The sequence below is a fragment of the Scatophagus argus genome, chromosome 4 (assembly GCF_020382885.2).
Source record: "Scatophagus argus isolate fScaArg1 chromosome 4, fScaArg1.pri, whole genome shotgun sequence".
NCBI classification, from domain to species: domain Eukaryota; kingdom Metazoa; phylum Chordata; class Actinopteri; family Scatophagidae; genus Scatophagus; species Scatophagus argus.
The window spans coordinates 3,514,560-3,532,028 of NC_058496.1; the positions used below are offsets into that span (position 1 = coordinate 3,514,560).

At 42.2% G+C, this 17,469-nt stretch overlaps 1 protein-coding gene across 2 annotated transcripts; it reads left to right on the forward strand.

Moving 5' to 3' along the window:
* The first annotated feature begins 190 nt into the window (after nt 1-190).
* On the forward strand, nt 191-14,930 carry LOC124058075 (phosphatidylinositol transfer protein beta isoform-like). 2 transcript variants are annotated; one of them, XM_046386937.1, is made up of 12 exons: nt 193-372; nt 1,827-1,857; nt 3,638-3,783; nt 3,957-4,048; nt 4,196-4,203; nt 4,318-4,392; nt 4,497-4,580; nt 6,614-6,691; nt 9,353-9,463; nt 10,044-10,166; nt 10,842-10,920; nt 12,465-14,930. In XM_046386937.1, the coding sequence occupies exons 1-11, from the start codon at nt 353-355 to the stop codon at nt 10,887-10,889; spliced, it is 816 nt and encodes a 271-aa protein (XP_046242893.1). In that variant the 5' UTR covers nt 193-352; the 3' UTR covers nt 10,890-10,920; nt 12,465-14,930. The 2 variants fall into 2 exon arrangements, with proteins under 2 accessions (XP_046242894.1, XP_046242893.1); XM_046386938.1 differs by lacking the exon at nt 10,842-10,920 and having other exon boundaries at nt 191-372.
* The last annotated feature ends 2,539 nt before the right edge of the window (nt 14,931-17,469 follow it).

A 17,469-nucleotide genomic window follows, 5' to 3' on the forward strand; every position in this document is an offset into this window, starting at 1 on the left:
ATCTTTATGGTTAGGAAATGGACTCATGGCGTACAGGTTTTAACAAAACCACATGCAAATTCTTCATCGTGAAAGGGATTTTTGTAAATTAATGTGAAATGAAGCAGCTGGTGTGGTACAGTTATTGATGTAAGCCGTGCTGTTGTATAAGAGCACCTGTGCAACAGAGCGGGTTAAAAGCCACCAGAAAGAAATGTTACTGGTTAAAACTAATTTGTGGGTCCGGCCGTGCCTCCTCCTGCAAATGAGCGCTCAAGGGGAGGGACCGGGCGCCGCTCTCAGCAGCTCAAGACGTCAGCAGCAATCAACCGTCGCTGGGCAGTAACACTACTACCGAGAGGAACAAGCTGCCATGGTCCTCATCAAGGAGTAGTAAGTGCGACGTTTCTGTCTGAAGTCTTCTGTTTTTTGGAAGAATAAACACAGCTTGCTCGTTTAATAACGGATTCGGTTAAGCAGAGCAGTTTTTCGGTGGTTGGACACTGATGAGAACTTTTCATCCTGTGTCGGCGTGTGTCAGACACACGAGGAAAGGGGTGGGATTGCCCAAGTGCTGCCCTGGCCTACAAGCTTTAACAGCGGCACGGCACGGTACAGTACGGTGTGACAGCTGCTGGTATTTAAATCGTCACGTTAAGTAGTTGGCTGGCAGCTAAACAATCCCGTCTACCGGCTGTTTGGTGTATTTAAAAGACAAGAGTCGCGGCATTTGTGCTTTTAAGCTCTACAACCAACTTGAGCTCTGAATTAGCTCACGGTTTGCTAACGTTAGCTAACCTAACGGTATAAGATGAATGCGAACTCACCTAGCGATGTTAATGTTAACTTTGCCGGCTAGTAAGCGAATTTACCGGCTGTTCTCTCGTGCCAGACCAAACTAACTAACTAACTAGCTTGCTGGTAGAGTTGATGTTGGTTAAAAGCTAGCTAGCTGTCAGTTGTCCGATTCATGAAGTTCACAAGACGCTCCTGTTGACGTTACAGCTCATGTTACTTGAGAAAATATGGCAGATAACAGCAGTAGCCTTAAACTTAGAATGCTGCTCACAGAAACACGTCAAGCTAATGTTAGCTTTTCTTTTTAAAACTTTCGACAGTTTTGTGCCTTCTGCATCGGCAGATTTAAGGACGCGCGTTTTCGGTTTTTCTTTCGTCAGTGTAGTGCATTCACATGCTCCCATTTTAATATGGGACTTGTGTCCAGTTTCACCTGCTAAGGTGGTGACACCACTCTGACAAACGAGATAAGAAGTTGTTTGGTAGTGCATCTGTTAATAGTCGGATAGTATTGTTTCCCTTTTTCTTCTCCAAACAGCTGTGCCTTCTGTCACTGGTATGTGCAGCACGTTTGTTGTTTTTAAGCCATATTTTTGGCCCCAAATGACTCATTGCTTACTTCGCTCCTCTTTCCCTCACGCCTCTTTATCGTCAGAGTTTTCCTCATCTTTTGATATCCAGTCTCCGCTTTAATCAGCTCTCCCTAGTCCAGTTTGGTCTAGTGATTTGTTCCTGCCGTCTTGCTTGAGTCAGCAGTGTGTCAGACTCGGCACTCATAGTTTTTTCTTCAGGAAGAGTGGTCACGACCGGCTTCCCGTTCCTCAGCACTGAGGTTTAAGTGCAGCTCTGAATGTTTTATACCTTAAGAACCATAGTCCAAACTGAGTAAACTGAATTAAACTACGTGTTTCTTCATCTTCGTTTGAGTGGGGGTAATGTTGTAAGCTTGTTGTTCACCTTAAAGTAAAATTGTTTTGCATGTGGTGTGTTTAGTGTCCTCAGAAAAACTGTTGTGTGAATGTAACACCACACTCCTCTCTCTTTTGCAGCCGTGTGGTTTTACCCTGTAGCGTCGAGGAGGTAAGTGTTTAGTTCTGCTTCCTATTCTTCTATATATTAAAATATATCGTATTGAAATGGCTGTATTTTTATTTTCATTTTAGAGAGTCTGGGTTCTGCCTTATTTCTTGGGTTTACATGTATGTCTTCCTGTATTAATAACTAACAAACTAAGCTCAAGTGTAGTGACAGGAGCCATCTGCTATTATTAATAGCAAACATTTCTGTGCTGTTAAGTGCAGAAATGTTTGCCTTTTCTTCTTATATTCCTTCTGCAGCCTTAAAACTGGTCATCAGGTGCCTTTTTAAATACCGAACCGTGAATGAGCCAGTTCATTCATAATTTCGTGTTTGTTTCAGTTCTACCACAGTCCTGACAGTCCTTTTTACACTTGCACTTCCAATTAATTATTTCTGTTAGTCTCTCGTGCAGTACAACCTGGATCCCTTATTTGGGTTTAAAACGACAGATCTCTTAAATGCACCTTTCTTCAGATTAACTGCATTATCCTCACAAAGAGACAATGAATAATGAATGCAGCGCTATCTTATCATTTCTAGTGTTTGGCTCCTGGTTAAAAGTCAGCACGGTTTTAAAAGAGACACTTTTAATTCTTGTGATTGTTTTCCTAGAGCAGGATTTGTTTATGAAGGTTTATGTCATCACCCTGCTGCCTTATACATTGAAGGAATCTCTTGGACATCAGTGTCGCATTTTAAAGCTCATTCCAAATAATTGAAAAATTAATGTTGTCTTTTGGAAATTAACACTACTAAGAGCACTTAAGTTGAATATGAAAAATAAACTGTCCACATTGTGGCTGCTCTTCTTCTTTTGGTCTGATTTGGAAAGACGACAACATGATTTAAAAACAAGACTTCTGACCCCACACGACAGGTCAGACCTAAGCCTATTGGTGTAGTATTACTATTACCATTGTTATTATTGGACAGTAACACATCAGTTTATATTGGCACGTGACGTGTTAACTGGCATGTCTCTGTAATCATTAACAACATAAACATTTGAGACAAAGCTGTAATAAAACAGTGGATCCCAGCCAGAGGTTTGGGAGCCTACAGGAGGTCTCAAGATAAATCTGAGGGTTCACAAGATGTTTAAAAGAAGAAGGAAAAATGTTTTTGTCACACAAATTGCTTTATTTTTTTTTTGTCATACTTTGACCTCTAAAAAAAACCCTTCAGTCTGAAAAAGAAGAAAATGTTTTTTGGCTGAACTGCTCACACTTCGTGTCTTCAGTAAGACTGTCGCCCTGAGTTAGACATTGCTTCATTTTAAGGCGTCATAAGCCTAAAAGGTTTGCAAAACACTGATGGGAGTAATTTAACAAAATATTTCGCACCTTGGAACTGAAAATGTATTTTAAGGAGGATCAGCCAGAAGGAGCAAAAATGAAGTGTGGGTTTATTTTCATTATAAAATGTCTCCTAGCTACACCTTGCTACTACTACACCTAACAAACATGTTGTAAAGTGTTACACCTGTCTTAAACAGATGGTTCTTATTCTTTATAAAGTATATTTTAAAAAAAAAAATTATAGTACATTTCTAGAAGAAGCCCATAAGAAAACTCCCTCCCACCCACACTTGACAGCATTATCCTCATCCACTGCAGTGTTTCACTGTTTTGGTAGACATCACCAAACCCTGCAGCTGCTTTCTATTTCAGGTTATATTTAATTTAATATTCACTGAGCATCAGTGAATTAGTTTAGATGGCTTTAGTTTATTTTCTGGGTATACAGTGAGTGACTTTTTGTGTCAATGTTGGCGTTACAGTATCAAGTGGGACAGCTGTTCTCAGTGGCTGAAGCAAGTAAAAATGAGACGGGTGGAGGTGACGGCATTCAGGTACTGAGGAATGAGCCATATGAAAAAGATGGCGAGAAAGGACAATATACACACAAGATCTACCACATAAAGAGGTATTTTTTAAAAAACCTTTTTCATTATTATTTGATCCCATAATTACTTTCTTACAGCGTAATAGCACTGTGCTGCCAGACAGTGGCAGTGTTGCCTTTTTTTCTCTAGCACTTCTGATAACTGAGGGAGTATGTTTTCTGTCGCTTTCTCCACCTCCCTCTGTTTCTTACAGTAAAGTCCCAGGATTTTTAAGGGTGCTAGCCCCTGAAAATGCCTTTATATTCCATGAAAAAGCCTGGAATGCCTACCCCTACTGCAAAACCGGTGAGTCTCCCTTTCCATATCAGTATATCATTGCTTTATGCTGAAACCCTTTGGTTCATGGTTAAACACACTTTCATCGTGGCCTGTATTTTCTCTTGGTAATCACTTCTGTTTTATTTTTCCTCCTCATGCCTGACCTTGATCCAGTTGTTACGGTATGTAGATCAAATAGATTTTGTTTAGATGTATTTATTTTATTTGTATCAAAATGCTCAATACACCGTCTGTGCCTTCATTCTGTTACATCTTGTCATGACTCCTTGTTTTAGAATGAGTACATGAAAGACGATTTCTTCATCACTATTGAGACGTGGCACAAACCGGACCTTGGAACACAAGAAAATGTGAGGACCTCGGCATCTTAGCAAGCAAATATCCACTTTGAACATCAGATTTGAGTTTGCATGTTCTTCTGACATTTTTTGTTGTTGTTTGTTTACTTGTTCAGGTGCACAAACTAGACGGCTCCGCATGGAAGAATGTATCTGTGGTGCCCATCGACATCGCAGACAGGAGTCAAGTGTCTGCTGCAGTAAGTAGAAACTTGTTTCCAGTGCAATACAAGTTTGGCGCCTTCGTGTGGACAAGCTGGATCATTACTGAGCTGCCTGCCAATCCCATTCCTCCTCATGTTCAAATCAATATCACGATTCTTTGTTGACAAGCAGTAATTGTCCCTTTTTAGTGTTCAGCATATTTTAAAAAAAAATGTATTTCTTTACAGACACAGGAACTTCTTCAGTTCAGTGGTGTCGGTTAATTTCAGCAGGTGCGGATCAAAAGTACAGCTGGGACAATAAGAAAATCTGGAGTTTTGATAAATGGGCACAGAATTACTTATAAACACAATATTGTCACAATTAAACTTGCATGTTTATAACAGATGAGCATTCAGTTACATCTGAGTTGAAACCAGAGCCAATTTAAAAATAATTTTAATAATTGAATGCTGCAGATCAACTGGCTGAATTGTGGCACTTCTTGTGTCTCATCTAATTGTTCTAGTTGAATTAGTGCATCCGAGGCTGGACGTGTACTGTAGTAAACTGTATGACTGTATAAACTGTATGTAAGATGTTCACCTTTCTGGGCGGCCGCACTGGCAGGAAGTCATAAGAGACTGTTACAGAGTAGAATCGTTTAATCATTCACTATGTTTGAATAAATCACATCATACACACCATTAGAGAATCCTAACACGGTGTCGATAATGTCAAAATATGTGTTTTTAATACTCCATTTGGAATCTCTGAAATCTTATTTGAAGATGTTGCACATTATTGCTGTTATTTCACATCACATTGCCTCATTTCACTGTGGCTCTATGTGTGTGCATGTGTATGTGGGGCTATTTGAGAGGAATTGGAGTGTGTGTGTGTTTGTTTGCTGTGGTTGGTTAACGAGGCGGAGGTGTTTGCCTTGCTGGAGGAGTGTGTTGTGTCTGAGGACCCTATCAGCCCTCAGCCTCAGGCATGGCTGCAGGGCCTGAGGCGAACCGCCAACACAGATGAGTTTGTTAGTGTAATTAAGGCTCGCAGTGCTTCATATGCCGGAACTAGACAAATATACTCTCACACACACACGACACAAACACACTCGTACTATAACACACACTCTTTTAGTTGAGCAGTAGGTCCTCTTCGTCTACCACGGTATATCGATTCACAGACCTCATTAGTGCAGCACAGTGTATTGTTACAGTGACGGAGCTCTCAGCATTAAAACAGCCAAATTATTGTGTGTGTGTGTGTGTGTGTGTGTAGGTGTTTCTATCTCTTTCCACACATTTGGCACCCTCCTGTTGGCCGATAGCCCTGAAAAGTAGCTTATAGCTGCAGGCACATCATGATTTATTTAAAATTGCTGGGCCCTTGAGCTGCCGATAATTTGAAAGCCATTTCATTTATTTCTCTTTCTATTTCACTTGCTTGTTTTATGAAGCTAACTTTGTCGTGCTTGTCATGTGATCAGCATACGCTATTGCTATTCTTCTTTGTGTGCAGTGTTGTCACAGTAAGAGAAGCCGTGTTTGCCACGCACGCACACACACATGCACGAGCAGGTAGATGCAGGGACTTTCGCTTACATGAGCTGGCACCGGTGTCACCCTAATTAAACAGATGTTGCTGGTGGCATTAACGCCCCATAGATGGTCTTTTATCTGCGTGCCACTTAAGGTTGAGTTGTGTTCTGGTCTTGAGGCGTGACATTAACTCCAGGGGGTGGCGGGTTTTGGAGAATGAGTGCGCTACTCTTTGGCCTTTCAGTGGCAGTGACTGCTGTGCTGCTTAGTTTAGAGCTCGCTTGGGGAACAGGAGTGCAGGGCAAAGACGCCACCAATTCTTTAAACTACTGAACACCATAATGAAATGAAACTTTTGTTTATTCCTTTGTTTGAGAAAATAACATCGACGTCTTTTACATTATTTGGTAACTTCATTGCTTATTTCATTGCGTAGTGTGTGTAAACATGTAAACTGATTCATATTACCTCAGTTTGTTGAACACTTTGTCAGCTAAATGTGATTTACTGTGTATTAATTAGATAAATTGTTCTCACTATAGGACTACAAGCCTGATGAGGACCCTGCCAAGTTCAAGTCAACTAAGACTGGCAGAGGACCGCTTGGGCCCACCTGGAAGGTAATGTTCTTCTGAGCCATAGAAATTAGATATACCCCATTCACACACAAATGTCACACATATTAATGTCATAGCAGACTAAACTAAAATTCAATCTATGTTTGATCCTGCGTCCCAGACTATTGGAAGGAGGTACATATCTTGTCATTGTCATTCACATAAGGTCCAGTTTGACAGCTGTAGTTTCACATATTTTCCTGCTTTAATTGCTCAAGATTTCATATAATTCTGTGAAGAATATTTCCAAGGCACCAAATAAAGTAAGATCAGTTATAATAAAACGAGGCCCGTGCCCACTCTGAAGAAGCTGGAAACAGGACTGAGTGGCTGGAAAAGGAGACGCTGTTGGAGAAACTCATGACAAAATAAAAGGCACTGGTGAAACCAGAATGTGTTAAATTTTGGTGAGCTTGGGGGATTCTCAGACACTGTTTGGTGTTCAGTTTTCTGAGACTAGAGTTTTCGTGTGGCACTTGGTTGTGCAGTGAAGTGACCATTATGCAGTGAAGATGCTCCTCTGCAGCAGCCTTTGGAAAGCTTATGAAGATGAGAGGTTGAAAAAAGACTGCAGTCAAGGATGGCTAGGTTTCCGGTTTTGCTGGTCTGGTCCAGAGTAAGAGCTTAAATGGGTTTAATTTCAGGTGTAGGTGGAGAGAGCTGGCAGCAACAGCTGGCAAGAGAACTGCAGCTTAGGAGGAGATTTATTTACCAGCAAGACAACAACCAAAAAAATAAAGGCAAAGCTGCTCTGGAAACGCATGTTGATGTCCTGTATTTGCAAAGTCGGAGACCTGATCTCAGTCCAGTACAGAATTTGTGGCAGGGCTTGAAAAGTACTTTTCACACATTTATCCATTTGCAGCTTGACAGCATGTGAGCAGAAACAGGCACATGTGCAAAGATGTTGCAGGTGTATTGATGCAGACCCAAGGCTGCAGACTTGAAACTAAGATATCACAACTGTATTTAACTTTAAATGATCAGTTTAGTGGTTTTATATTTTAACTGAATTTAGATCAATCTTTTTTTAAATTTTTTTAAACAGCACTATTGCCTACAATAATCAGAATAGCTCTTTGTACTGGAGAACACAGGGCTGGAGGAAGGCTGCAGTGGGGTCTCTGAACTGTAAGGCTGCAGTTTGATGAAGACAAATCACCTCCTTCTCAGCTCTAATTGGAGGTAATAGAAATTTCTTGTCACAGGGTTGGATGAAGGTTCTGCTCTGAGCTGCTTCTGCCAGACTCGGTGTGCGACAGCAGATGAAGACTGAACCGGAAAATGACTGAATGGGCATCGATTCTAAATTTGAATAGTAGCAATTCTATATAAAGACCGATGTACTTCAGATAGAAACTAATACGTCAATAAGACGTATCTCATCCACGCGGAGGAACTTGTCAGGAGTTTTGGTTGCTTTCCCTTCTAAACCCTGCCGCCTACCCTGCAGCCTCACAAACGGGTCCTGCTCACTGTCAGAGCACTGAGGAATTCTGTTCTGCTGTGGAGCCCTCAAAGTTCACCCTGGGAAACTTTCCTCTGCTTCAAGAATTTTCAGAGAACAAAGGCAGCCAAACAGCTTTAAAAAGTATGAATAAAGAAGCACAACTTTTTATTTTGTGTTTTTAATTAGATCACTTTCCCGTCCGCTGTGGACATGGAAAAAGACTGTTTTTGAAAAGGTGAAAAAAAAGTAGTTATTTGACAACAGAGGCACAATTTCTGCCAGCTTCTCACAGCAATAAAACTCTTGTCTATCTCTGCATGCACACATGCTTGCATATCGGTACCCTTTGTATTTCTGAAAACTTCTGCTCCTTTGAGTGGGGCACAGAGAGGGAGAGAAGAAATGTCACCGTAAGTGTTTTGATGTAGAATCCGTTTCATGTGAAGTTCTCCTTTAGCGATGACAACTTTTCTAAACCCACTGCAAATTTAGAAATGTTTCTCATTTCCCCTCTCTCGCTCTCCTCCATGATCGTGGCATCAAACGGCAGTGGGATGAGGGTGATTGAGGCGGGTCTGTGGCATTTTCTCTTGGAATTCCGAGCCAGAATGAAGTGATTAATTAAACAGGTGTTCTCGGAGGGAGAGTGTGTGTGTTCTGGGGGCGAGCGGGTCCTAGGTGTTAATAATGTAACCAGCTTTGCACCGCGACGCCCTTATCGCTTCACGAGCGCCGTTTTATCTGTCTTCTGTGGCCACAAAGGCATGCCTGTTGGGAACGGTGTCGCTGTCAGGGCGGAGGCAAAGAAATGGTCCCTTCATCTGGAGTTTATCCACTTTGCTCTGCCCCAACCCCTCCTCTTCCTCCTCGTCCTTTTTCTTCTCTTCTTCAGAGGGAGGCAGAGTGCAAGCAGCGGATGGATTTAGAAAGTGTGTTGTAGATTAGGGCACTTTTATCTGTGCACAGCACATCTTCATATTGATAATTATTTCAGCAAGCTCCATACCCAAAGTATTATGTATTAATGATTTTTAGCTTTGAATACAGCTGAGATTAGTGTAAAATAATATTCTCTCAGCCTTCTGCTGTTTTTATGATTATTCTCTCCTTGGAAAGTTTCTGTCAAGTTTTCTCTGCGTTATTTATTCTGATACTGTGAATTTAAAAAGTGATGGGTTGTAAGTCTTGCCATTCTTTTGCTGCTGTTCTAATAGAAAGAACTGGTTAACAAGACTGACTGCCCAAGGATGTGTGCCTACAAACTGGTCACAGTCAAGTTCAAGTGGTGGGGCCTGCAGACCAAAGTGGAGAACTTCATCCATGAGGTTAGAGTGACATGTCCACACAGTTAAACTTCAGTCTGTCAGTTGTCTTCAGGCTTTGAGTTCCAATATGCAGATTGATTTATCATCCAGCAGCACTGGATGATAAATCAGCAAATTTTGTCACAGAGATTAATGCCAGTGGAAAATGGTTCAATGCAGTAAACATTAGTCTGATTATTGTGTAATTTTATGTTTTTATAAATATACTTTTTTAAAGAAATACTCTAATATTAAAGTTGCATTGATCCGTCGGTCCAAAGAGAATGGGTTGCCAACTATTTTAAAATCTGATCAGTAAACACATTTTTCTGAATTATAAAGATTTGCTGCTTTTCTTTGTCATTTATGACGGTAAATGAGTTTAGGTTCTGGACTGTTGGTTGGACAAAAGAAGCATTTTGAAGATGTCATTTTGGGCTGTGGGAAATTATTAGGATTTTTCCACAATTTTTCACCCATCATTCAGTCTGCAGATTAATCTATACTGAAAATAATTATAATTTACAGTCTAATTTCTATTGTACTGTTGATTTCCACCACATCACTCAGCCCTAACAAAGACTCCCACTGTCTTCCTCAGCAAGAGAAGAGGATCTTCACTAACTTCCACCGCCAGCTCTTCTGTATGATTGATAAGTGGGTAGACCTGACTATGGATGATATCCGGCAGATGGAGGCAGAGACACAGAAGGAGCTGGAAGAGGTGAGTTTATGTGTAAAACTACCCATGATTAAAACCATACCTCATGCATTTGATGTACATATCAGTCAGCGATCAGCAGACTCTTGAGGTTGGAGACCTAATACTTGCCTGAGATTCAGATGAACCACTATACCACCACCATAGCGGTTCACCATGGTGAACCATGGTACACCTGGTGAAGCTGTTGTCTTTAGGTAACTAGATATTAGTTAAGTTGAATAGAAAAAGAGAAAGCTGGCATCATATAACAAGAAGATGATGTAGTAGAAGTTGTTTACCTTTTTGTTACTGTATAAGTGAATTTAAGTCCTCTGGATCTAGCAGATCTAAGACAAACAGCCGTTTGCTTTCAAAAATATTTGGACTTAATTCAGATATTGAATTGAAACAGAAGGGCATTGATATGGTCTAATTTTCAGATGAACCCCACCGGCTCACTAGTTTTCCAGACTCTAATCTATCAGTTTAGCATGTTTTTTTTTTTTCTGCGGTGCCATTTTGCAGTGTGGCTTTGACCAACACTATGTAGAACAGTATAGTTTTGTGTATAGTAACACTGTGTAGAATAAATTTTGGGGTGCAAAGAAACAAACTCTTTTTTTTTTTTTTTAACTGTTCCATGTTTTCCTACACTTGACTGCCCCAACAGGCCTAATCCTATTTCTTTTCGTCTAGATGCGTAAGAATGGCTCTGTGCGAGGTACAAAAGCTGGAGACGAGTAGGCAGGCCAGGTGTAGGTCTCGGTGTTGCTGTGTAAGTTCTCACTGGCCGAGGTCAAGCTCTTTAGGTGCATTCTCTGCTTCCTGTGGGGTTTCTGTGATGCTGCATGTCTAGGCTGCTTTCACGCTGCTTGGTGTCTTCAAAGGGCTTTTGGTTCACTGTGTCTTAATTGTGCATGTTTGTGTGTATATTCTTTTACATGCACCTTCTTTGCTCGGTCTGAAGTAACTAATGAATAACACCAGATTTCAGAGAAATATGACGCATGTGCTCGGTCTCCCTGACCCAGTGAAACTTCCCTCCATGGTTTGCACGAGTGCATGTTGTGTACGTGTACACACTTGCATTGTTTTCTGGATATAGCCAGACATCTGGGCAAACTTTTCTCAGAATCACACATGCTATTTCTTAAGAGGTGGCCAGCAGTTAAAAACATACACAGAAGGCCTGCTCAAGACTAGTACCTGCAGTCCAGAACCTCCCCACAGAGGAATACCAGGCAGAGACGAAAAACAGTCACAGGCTTTAATTTCTGTGAATCACATTCTCTGTGAAATCTTACTGGTTTGCTCTTGGAACTTCTCTAAATGTCAGTCTGGGAGCTCTTGGCCGTACAAGGAGAAAAAAGGAGGAATCCGGGCTGGACTGGCCAAAGTGGGCCAGACTCATACATTCCTGGCTTGCTACCAACATACAGCATTTTGTGCTTAACCACCAGCCTCACCCCCCTCCCCTCCACATCTCGCCCAATTCAGCATGTGTTTCCCATTTTCCCTTGGAGTAAATAAACAGGCGGGTGGCCATCAAAGAGGGCTGTGGTGAGGTGAAAGACGAGGCCTGAAACTCTGGGCTCAAGGTTCAGCAGGGTCGCCGTCAGACTGTATGGGACAACACAGCCTGATGATGACCAAAACCGACATACAGACACTGCCTTTCAGGGTCTTGGCGAGTACAGATCCACTACACTTTTTTTTTTGTTTTTTTTTTTTTGTATACTGGTCGGGTGCTGTTGGTGTAGAAGAGGGAGGCATGAGAGAAAGGGCAAGAAAAAGGGGGTGGGGGTCTTCAAGATGGCTCCTTTTCCCTTATTAACATACAAATGGAATTCCACAGTTGAGAAGAAGTCTGTGCTGTGATTGAGAAAAAAGGGAGGCAGGATGGGGGCTGCTGGGAGGGTGAATCCTCGTGCCGTTTCATCTGATCTGTCTATTCCTCTGTTTAGAGCCACTGTTAGTTTGAACTGTTCCATTAAGGTGTTCGGCTATCAGATTCTAACACTAATTGACTTTCTAAAGCCATTAGCCTCAAGGTGGGAGAATCTGAAAGTGATGCTTTTATCTACCTGGTAGACAAACAAGACGATTGATGAGGACTCTTGGAGCAGATTTTTAAGGAAAGGCTGAAGACTTCAAAAATGAAATAAAAATAAAAATTGGATTTTTATGATGCAAAGAGTGAGTCATACATGATGAACTATTATTGATGGGATCCACTGAATGCAAGTCCACTAGACCTGCTCTCACCTGCTCAGCTCACACAACTCTAATGTGGTGTTTATTTTCCTTTTCTCCCCACAGCTTCGCAAACAGGGTAAATTACGGGGAACCAGTGCTGCAGATGCATGAAAAGGCAAAGGATTTTAAACACCCACGATGACAGCAGCGTTGGAGACTGCTAAGAAGGCTCCTTTGCTGCCACTTTTTACCTGAACTTCTGGAGAGATATGAAGAGGAGCTACTTGCAGTAGAGATCTGTTTTACATCATATTTCACAGTGGCAGGTGTTGGAGTGAACATGTCTTCTGTATAATTTAGATTTTCCTTTTCTGTTAACGTTATCTCCAAAACATTCCTATCGAGATGCCCTGTCTGACCTCTCTTTGCCTCCTCCTTGGGTTTTAACTGTACACACTGTGGCTCTGTGGTTTGCATTCCCCAGCATGAGTCTGTCTGTTTGTCATACTCATGTTCCTTCCTGCCACAGCCCTCCATTAAGAGATTACTAACAGCGTTGGCGCCTTGGCCCATTGTAATCCTCCCCTCATCACCCCACTTTACCCAAAGCACTGCATCTTATTAGCACTGACAATCATGCCCATACAGGTATTCACTCTCACTCTCGCACAGATTTAATAAGAAACTCGCACACAAATGCATGTGCCACATATACGTTGCGCACATGAGGATAAACATGAAATCATTCTCACGCATTCACAGGTGTGGATGCCTTTGCAGTGACTGATCTCTTTAAAAGCTCAAGCTGGGCAAATCCATGCAAGCTTGATCAGTTAAAGGATGTTACTTTGGAGTTGTTGTTTTGTTTTTTTTTTCCCTCCCCCTCCCTCACTCCCTGTTTTGAAGACATTCACACTTAACATACAACGCAGCATTCACCTCCCTAACAGATGTCCCCAGAGAAAAACTGCACTGAAAAACAGCCACAGATGGTGCTACACCCCTCCAGCCCCTGTCACAAGCCAAGCTGCACCGCACCGCTCGCCGCACCTCACGCAGCCCACCCCAGAGGCCTGTCTCACTCTCACTGGTTCTCTGAGGTAGACTGTTTCCAAAAGGCCTCTTCTGCATCATTCTGGGTGTGTTTACAGATTCAGTAAGAGCCTTACCAGCACCCAGTCAACACCAGCACCACTCGCTGCTTGCCTTAATCCCCGGACCGTTGGACCTGTTAGACCAATCGTATCTCTGCTGCCAGCTATTGCCCAAGCTACCTCCCTTGTTTCTGACTGCAGTTTTCCTGACTCCTAACTGTTAGCACTAGCCTTTAGCCGCTACTTGTTAGGAGTGAATGATGGCAGACAGAGCTTTATGAGTACAGTTGATTTTGTTTTTTTTCTTTACGTGCGATTCGCTTTATGTTATTGTTACAGCGCCTGAGAAAGTGCAATTCCTTCAGCAAGCAAAAAAAAATGTGCAAGTTGCACAACCTGTACATTGTTGTTCCTGCAAAGGGCTACAGATTTCCATCCTTGCTTCAGATCGGCCTTTTGATGGATATGCCGTTAATGACATTTCAACTCCATAGTGCACTTTCTGGCCTTAGGCTGCAGAATCATGGGGTACAGGCCTACAGTGTTACTCAATAGTGTTACATACGTGCATTGTACAATGTTTCCTCATTTCATCCTTTACAGGTGTTTTGCATTTGTCTGCCGCGTCGTGTCTTAAATTGTGCAACAGAAATTTGGCAGTTTGTTTTTAGAGATCTGTTTTTTCCTTTCAAGACTTCAACATAATGAAATGCTATGAGTTCAAAAATGCTAATGTTTTTATTTTCTCTAAACTGTTTGTTTCAGTAATGGGTTTTTGGCTTTTCCAAAGTATGAATTTCTGATGTGTTTACTTGAGTTCAGCAGAGGTAATCTAGGAAAATTCAAGGCAGCATTCCAGACATTTTTCCTAGCATAATCTTCTCAGGTGAAGAGTACAATGCAAAGATGTTTTTGATATTGTTACTCATCAGTTGCCCAACCAGCAGGCTGCCTTTCACCATACTGTATCCTTTTCTGTGGGCAACACGGTAATACAGTTTCAGCGTGATGGGGAGTGGTTGTAATGGAGCCTCTTCTGTTTTATCGCAGTATATGAGACAGCCAGTTGGTCTTTAATGCTGTACTGTACTAAGATTGTACGCTCTTATCTCAAATAGCAAAAACGTATAAAACAATCCTGTATAATTAATATTTCCAAGTCTGTCTTCATGATTGCTGATGTCTGTTCAATAGAGGACCCGTTTGTTGACGAGAAAATCCTAAATCAGTGGTTTACCATCTTTCAGTACGATGATAATGGGAGAGAAGATGTATTCAAAACTGTACAGTCTTATCTTAATTGATGGAATCTCCAGCTGTTTACTGTCCGAACTGATTGCTTTTAACCATTTCTGATCAGCTTTTGAAATTCAGGGGACATGGTAGTGAATGTATGACATTTTGTGCCTTTTCTTTCTGTAGATCTTTTTTGTGTGTGCAATTAAGTCTACATATTGTATCTAAATATCAAATAAATGGTTGTCTGTGAAGTAAATTTCAGACTGTGTATCTGCTGTCTGATTGTACACAGGTGGCTGCCATGTGGACTGATATCTTTACTCTTGCATTCATGTTTCTGCCTGTAGATGTGCATACTAGCTTGTACATGCTAGCTCTTATAAACATACAGCTTTTAAACAGCTGTCTACTAACTCTAAAAATCTTTTGAATAATAGGAAAAATAACAGATTCTGAATATGTAGAAAGAGCTTCACCATGAATTATTCTAGAGTGGCTTATCAAGACTGAGGCTTGACTTAACAGCATTAGTTCTGTACTGTAAAATGCACAAGTTGGGATAAACATCCCCCCTCAGAAACTGAACCGACTCCGGCATGGACAAGACTCAGAGTGACCTGCAGGTCAGAAGAGTCGCACAATAACAGCGGAATTCGTGCTAAAGAGCAGGAAGAGCCGCCAGTCTGCTAGCTGAGATATCCGCCTTTTTTATTGTTTGTGGAGGAATGGTCACATGTGCCTCGCTGCAAGGAAACCAGTCATATCTGCCCCAGAACAAGCAAATAATGCTGTTTCTAAAAGTGGAGATGGGCAGACTCGCCCACACACCTCCTGTTAAGTTGCAGCTCGCAGTATTCTACAGTAGGCATGTATCCATCCATCCATGTGTCTCCCTCCTAGAGAAGATGAAGGGACATGTCATGAGTGAGCCCCTGTCATTTAAATAGACGAGGCAACAGATGAAGAGAAGGAATGAATCTGAAGGGGCGGCTCAAGACTTGACATAGCAGGACATCCAGGCACATTGCCGAAGAATGACTCGATTTAAAAACATTTTGTGATAGCCGGAACGACTATCTTATTGCTTCAACAGGCCTACACAGAATTAATAATCTTCTGAAATGTGTCAAAATGAGAGGAAACAAAGCTGCACCGCTGTTTGCTGGCTGCATTTCCTGCTACAAGATGGCTCACTGGGACAAGAGCTTCTCTTTCAGTGGCACGGAGAAGATACAGCTCCAAGTTCGGTCCACCCCTGCCGTGTTTGTGTACAGTTTGTGACCTGCCCCTGTGGCCACATTTGCTCGGGGGCTGCAGGATTTCTTGAAAGGAAAGTTATTTTTGGCTTACACGGGCTGGCAGTGATGTCACGAGTGTTTCCTCATCCTCCGGGTTCAGGTCAAGTTTTGCCCCAGAGATTCTCCTTAGTTTTCCTGTTGTTCTGGGAGAGGTGGAAGAGGTGTGGAGCCAACAGACACGGAGAGGCTGACGGGGTGGTGGTGGGGTCTCTATGGCGCATCCCTCGCCTCTAACACAATGGGGCTTCTCTGGATGACAGATGCTGCTTAACCCACCCTGACCCAGGGAGATGTGATGGCTCAGCTGAGTGACAGGTCCATAGAGGACAGACTGAGGCTCTGCTCCACACTGCCCAAGCTGCACCGGATGCTGCCCTCCCCAACAAGGGAAGGAGCTGTCTCTTTGGGAACCCCCCACAGTAATATATGTCTATGTGAGGAAAAGCTTAACACTACGAATTAAGGGTAGGGAAGGGCACCCACTTCTGCTATCTTGTCCTATTGAGTAAAATATTGAGACAAATTGAGTACTAAATCACTGCAGAGTAGAGTGGTATTGTGACAGTGCTTGAAAGCCTGTAGACTGTCCATTGTCATGAAGTCGCCTCAGCAGCAGCTCTGAGCTACGTTTATCATCACTGGGGACTCAGGGGGGAAGAGACCATGCCATCGGTTTGTCATACTTAACTTGTCTGTCTCCATTTGAGAAGACTAGACAGAGCTAGCAGGATCTGTATCACAGGGGTATACGTATTACAGTCAGAGGGAACAATATCTTTTTCTGTCTGCTGTGGAGCTGCAGAACACTTGTTTCTGGTGTTGTTAATGGCATTTTGAGATACAACTGGCTTTTATCAGTTGAGAAATTAACACGGTTATTTATATTTCTAGGGACCTTGATGACAGCCATGGATATGCACACACTTTTGTGTTTGAGTAAAACTCAAATGATGCTCAGATATGAAGGCAGTCCTCTTGCAAGGTGATACTGGGAAAAAAAAGCTTTTTTTCCTCTTCCTTCTTATCACAGCAGCCTTCACAACATCTCAACATGCTTCTCCCGCCTTCTCTAGAAGACAGGCACTTTACACCATGTCTCCTTCAAAACCCAACCACCGTCTACCCCTACCTCCTCCTCCTCCTCCTCCTCTTCCTCCCCCCTCTGAGCTGCTGTCCTCTCAGCTGCAATGACTGCACATCCACACACCCAAAATTCCACATATACATACTCCTTCCAGGCACCTTTCACTGCCTTGTCCTGACCTGTCTCCAGCCTCAGACCGACATACAGCTTTCTCCTCTATGTGCAGGCACTGGGCATGTAGTCTGCTTCTGTATAGTATCGTATATCTGATTATCTGATTATCTGATTTGCAGATCTACGACATTTATTTACATCGCCTCATCATACAGAGATATTATTTTCCTTCTGGTTGTTCATTCTGGTTGATCATTTTACCTTGTATTGCTAACCGTCCCCTGAATTTTTATAAGGCC

Excerpts from the sequence above, each read along its gene's own strand:
- LOC124058075 (XM_046386938.1), top strand. The coding sequence starts at position 353 with ATGGTCCTCATCAAGGAGTA. Across the intron at positions 3,784-3,956 it reads AAGATCTACCACATAAAGAG|TAAAGTCCCAGGATTTTTAA; the intron begins GTATTTTTTAAA and ends TGTTTCTTACAG. Across the intron at positions 9,464-10,043 it reads TGGAGAACTTCATCCATGAG|CAAGAGAAGAGGATCTTCAC; the intron begins GTTAGAGTGACA and ends TGTCTTCCTCAG.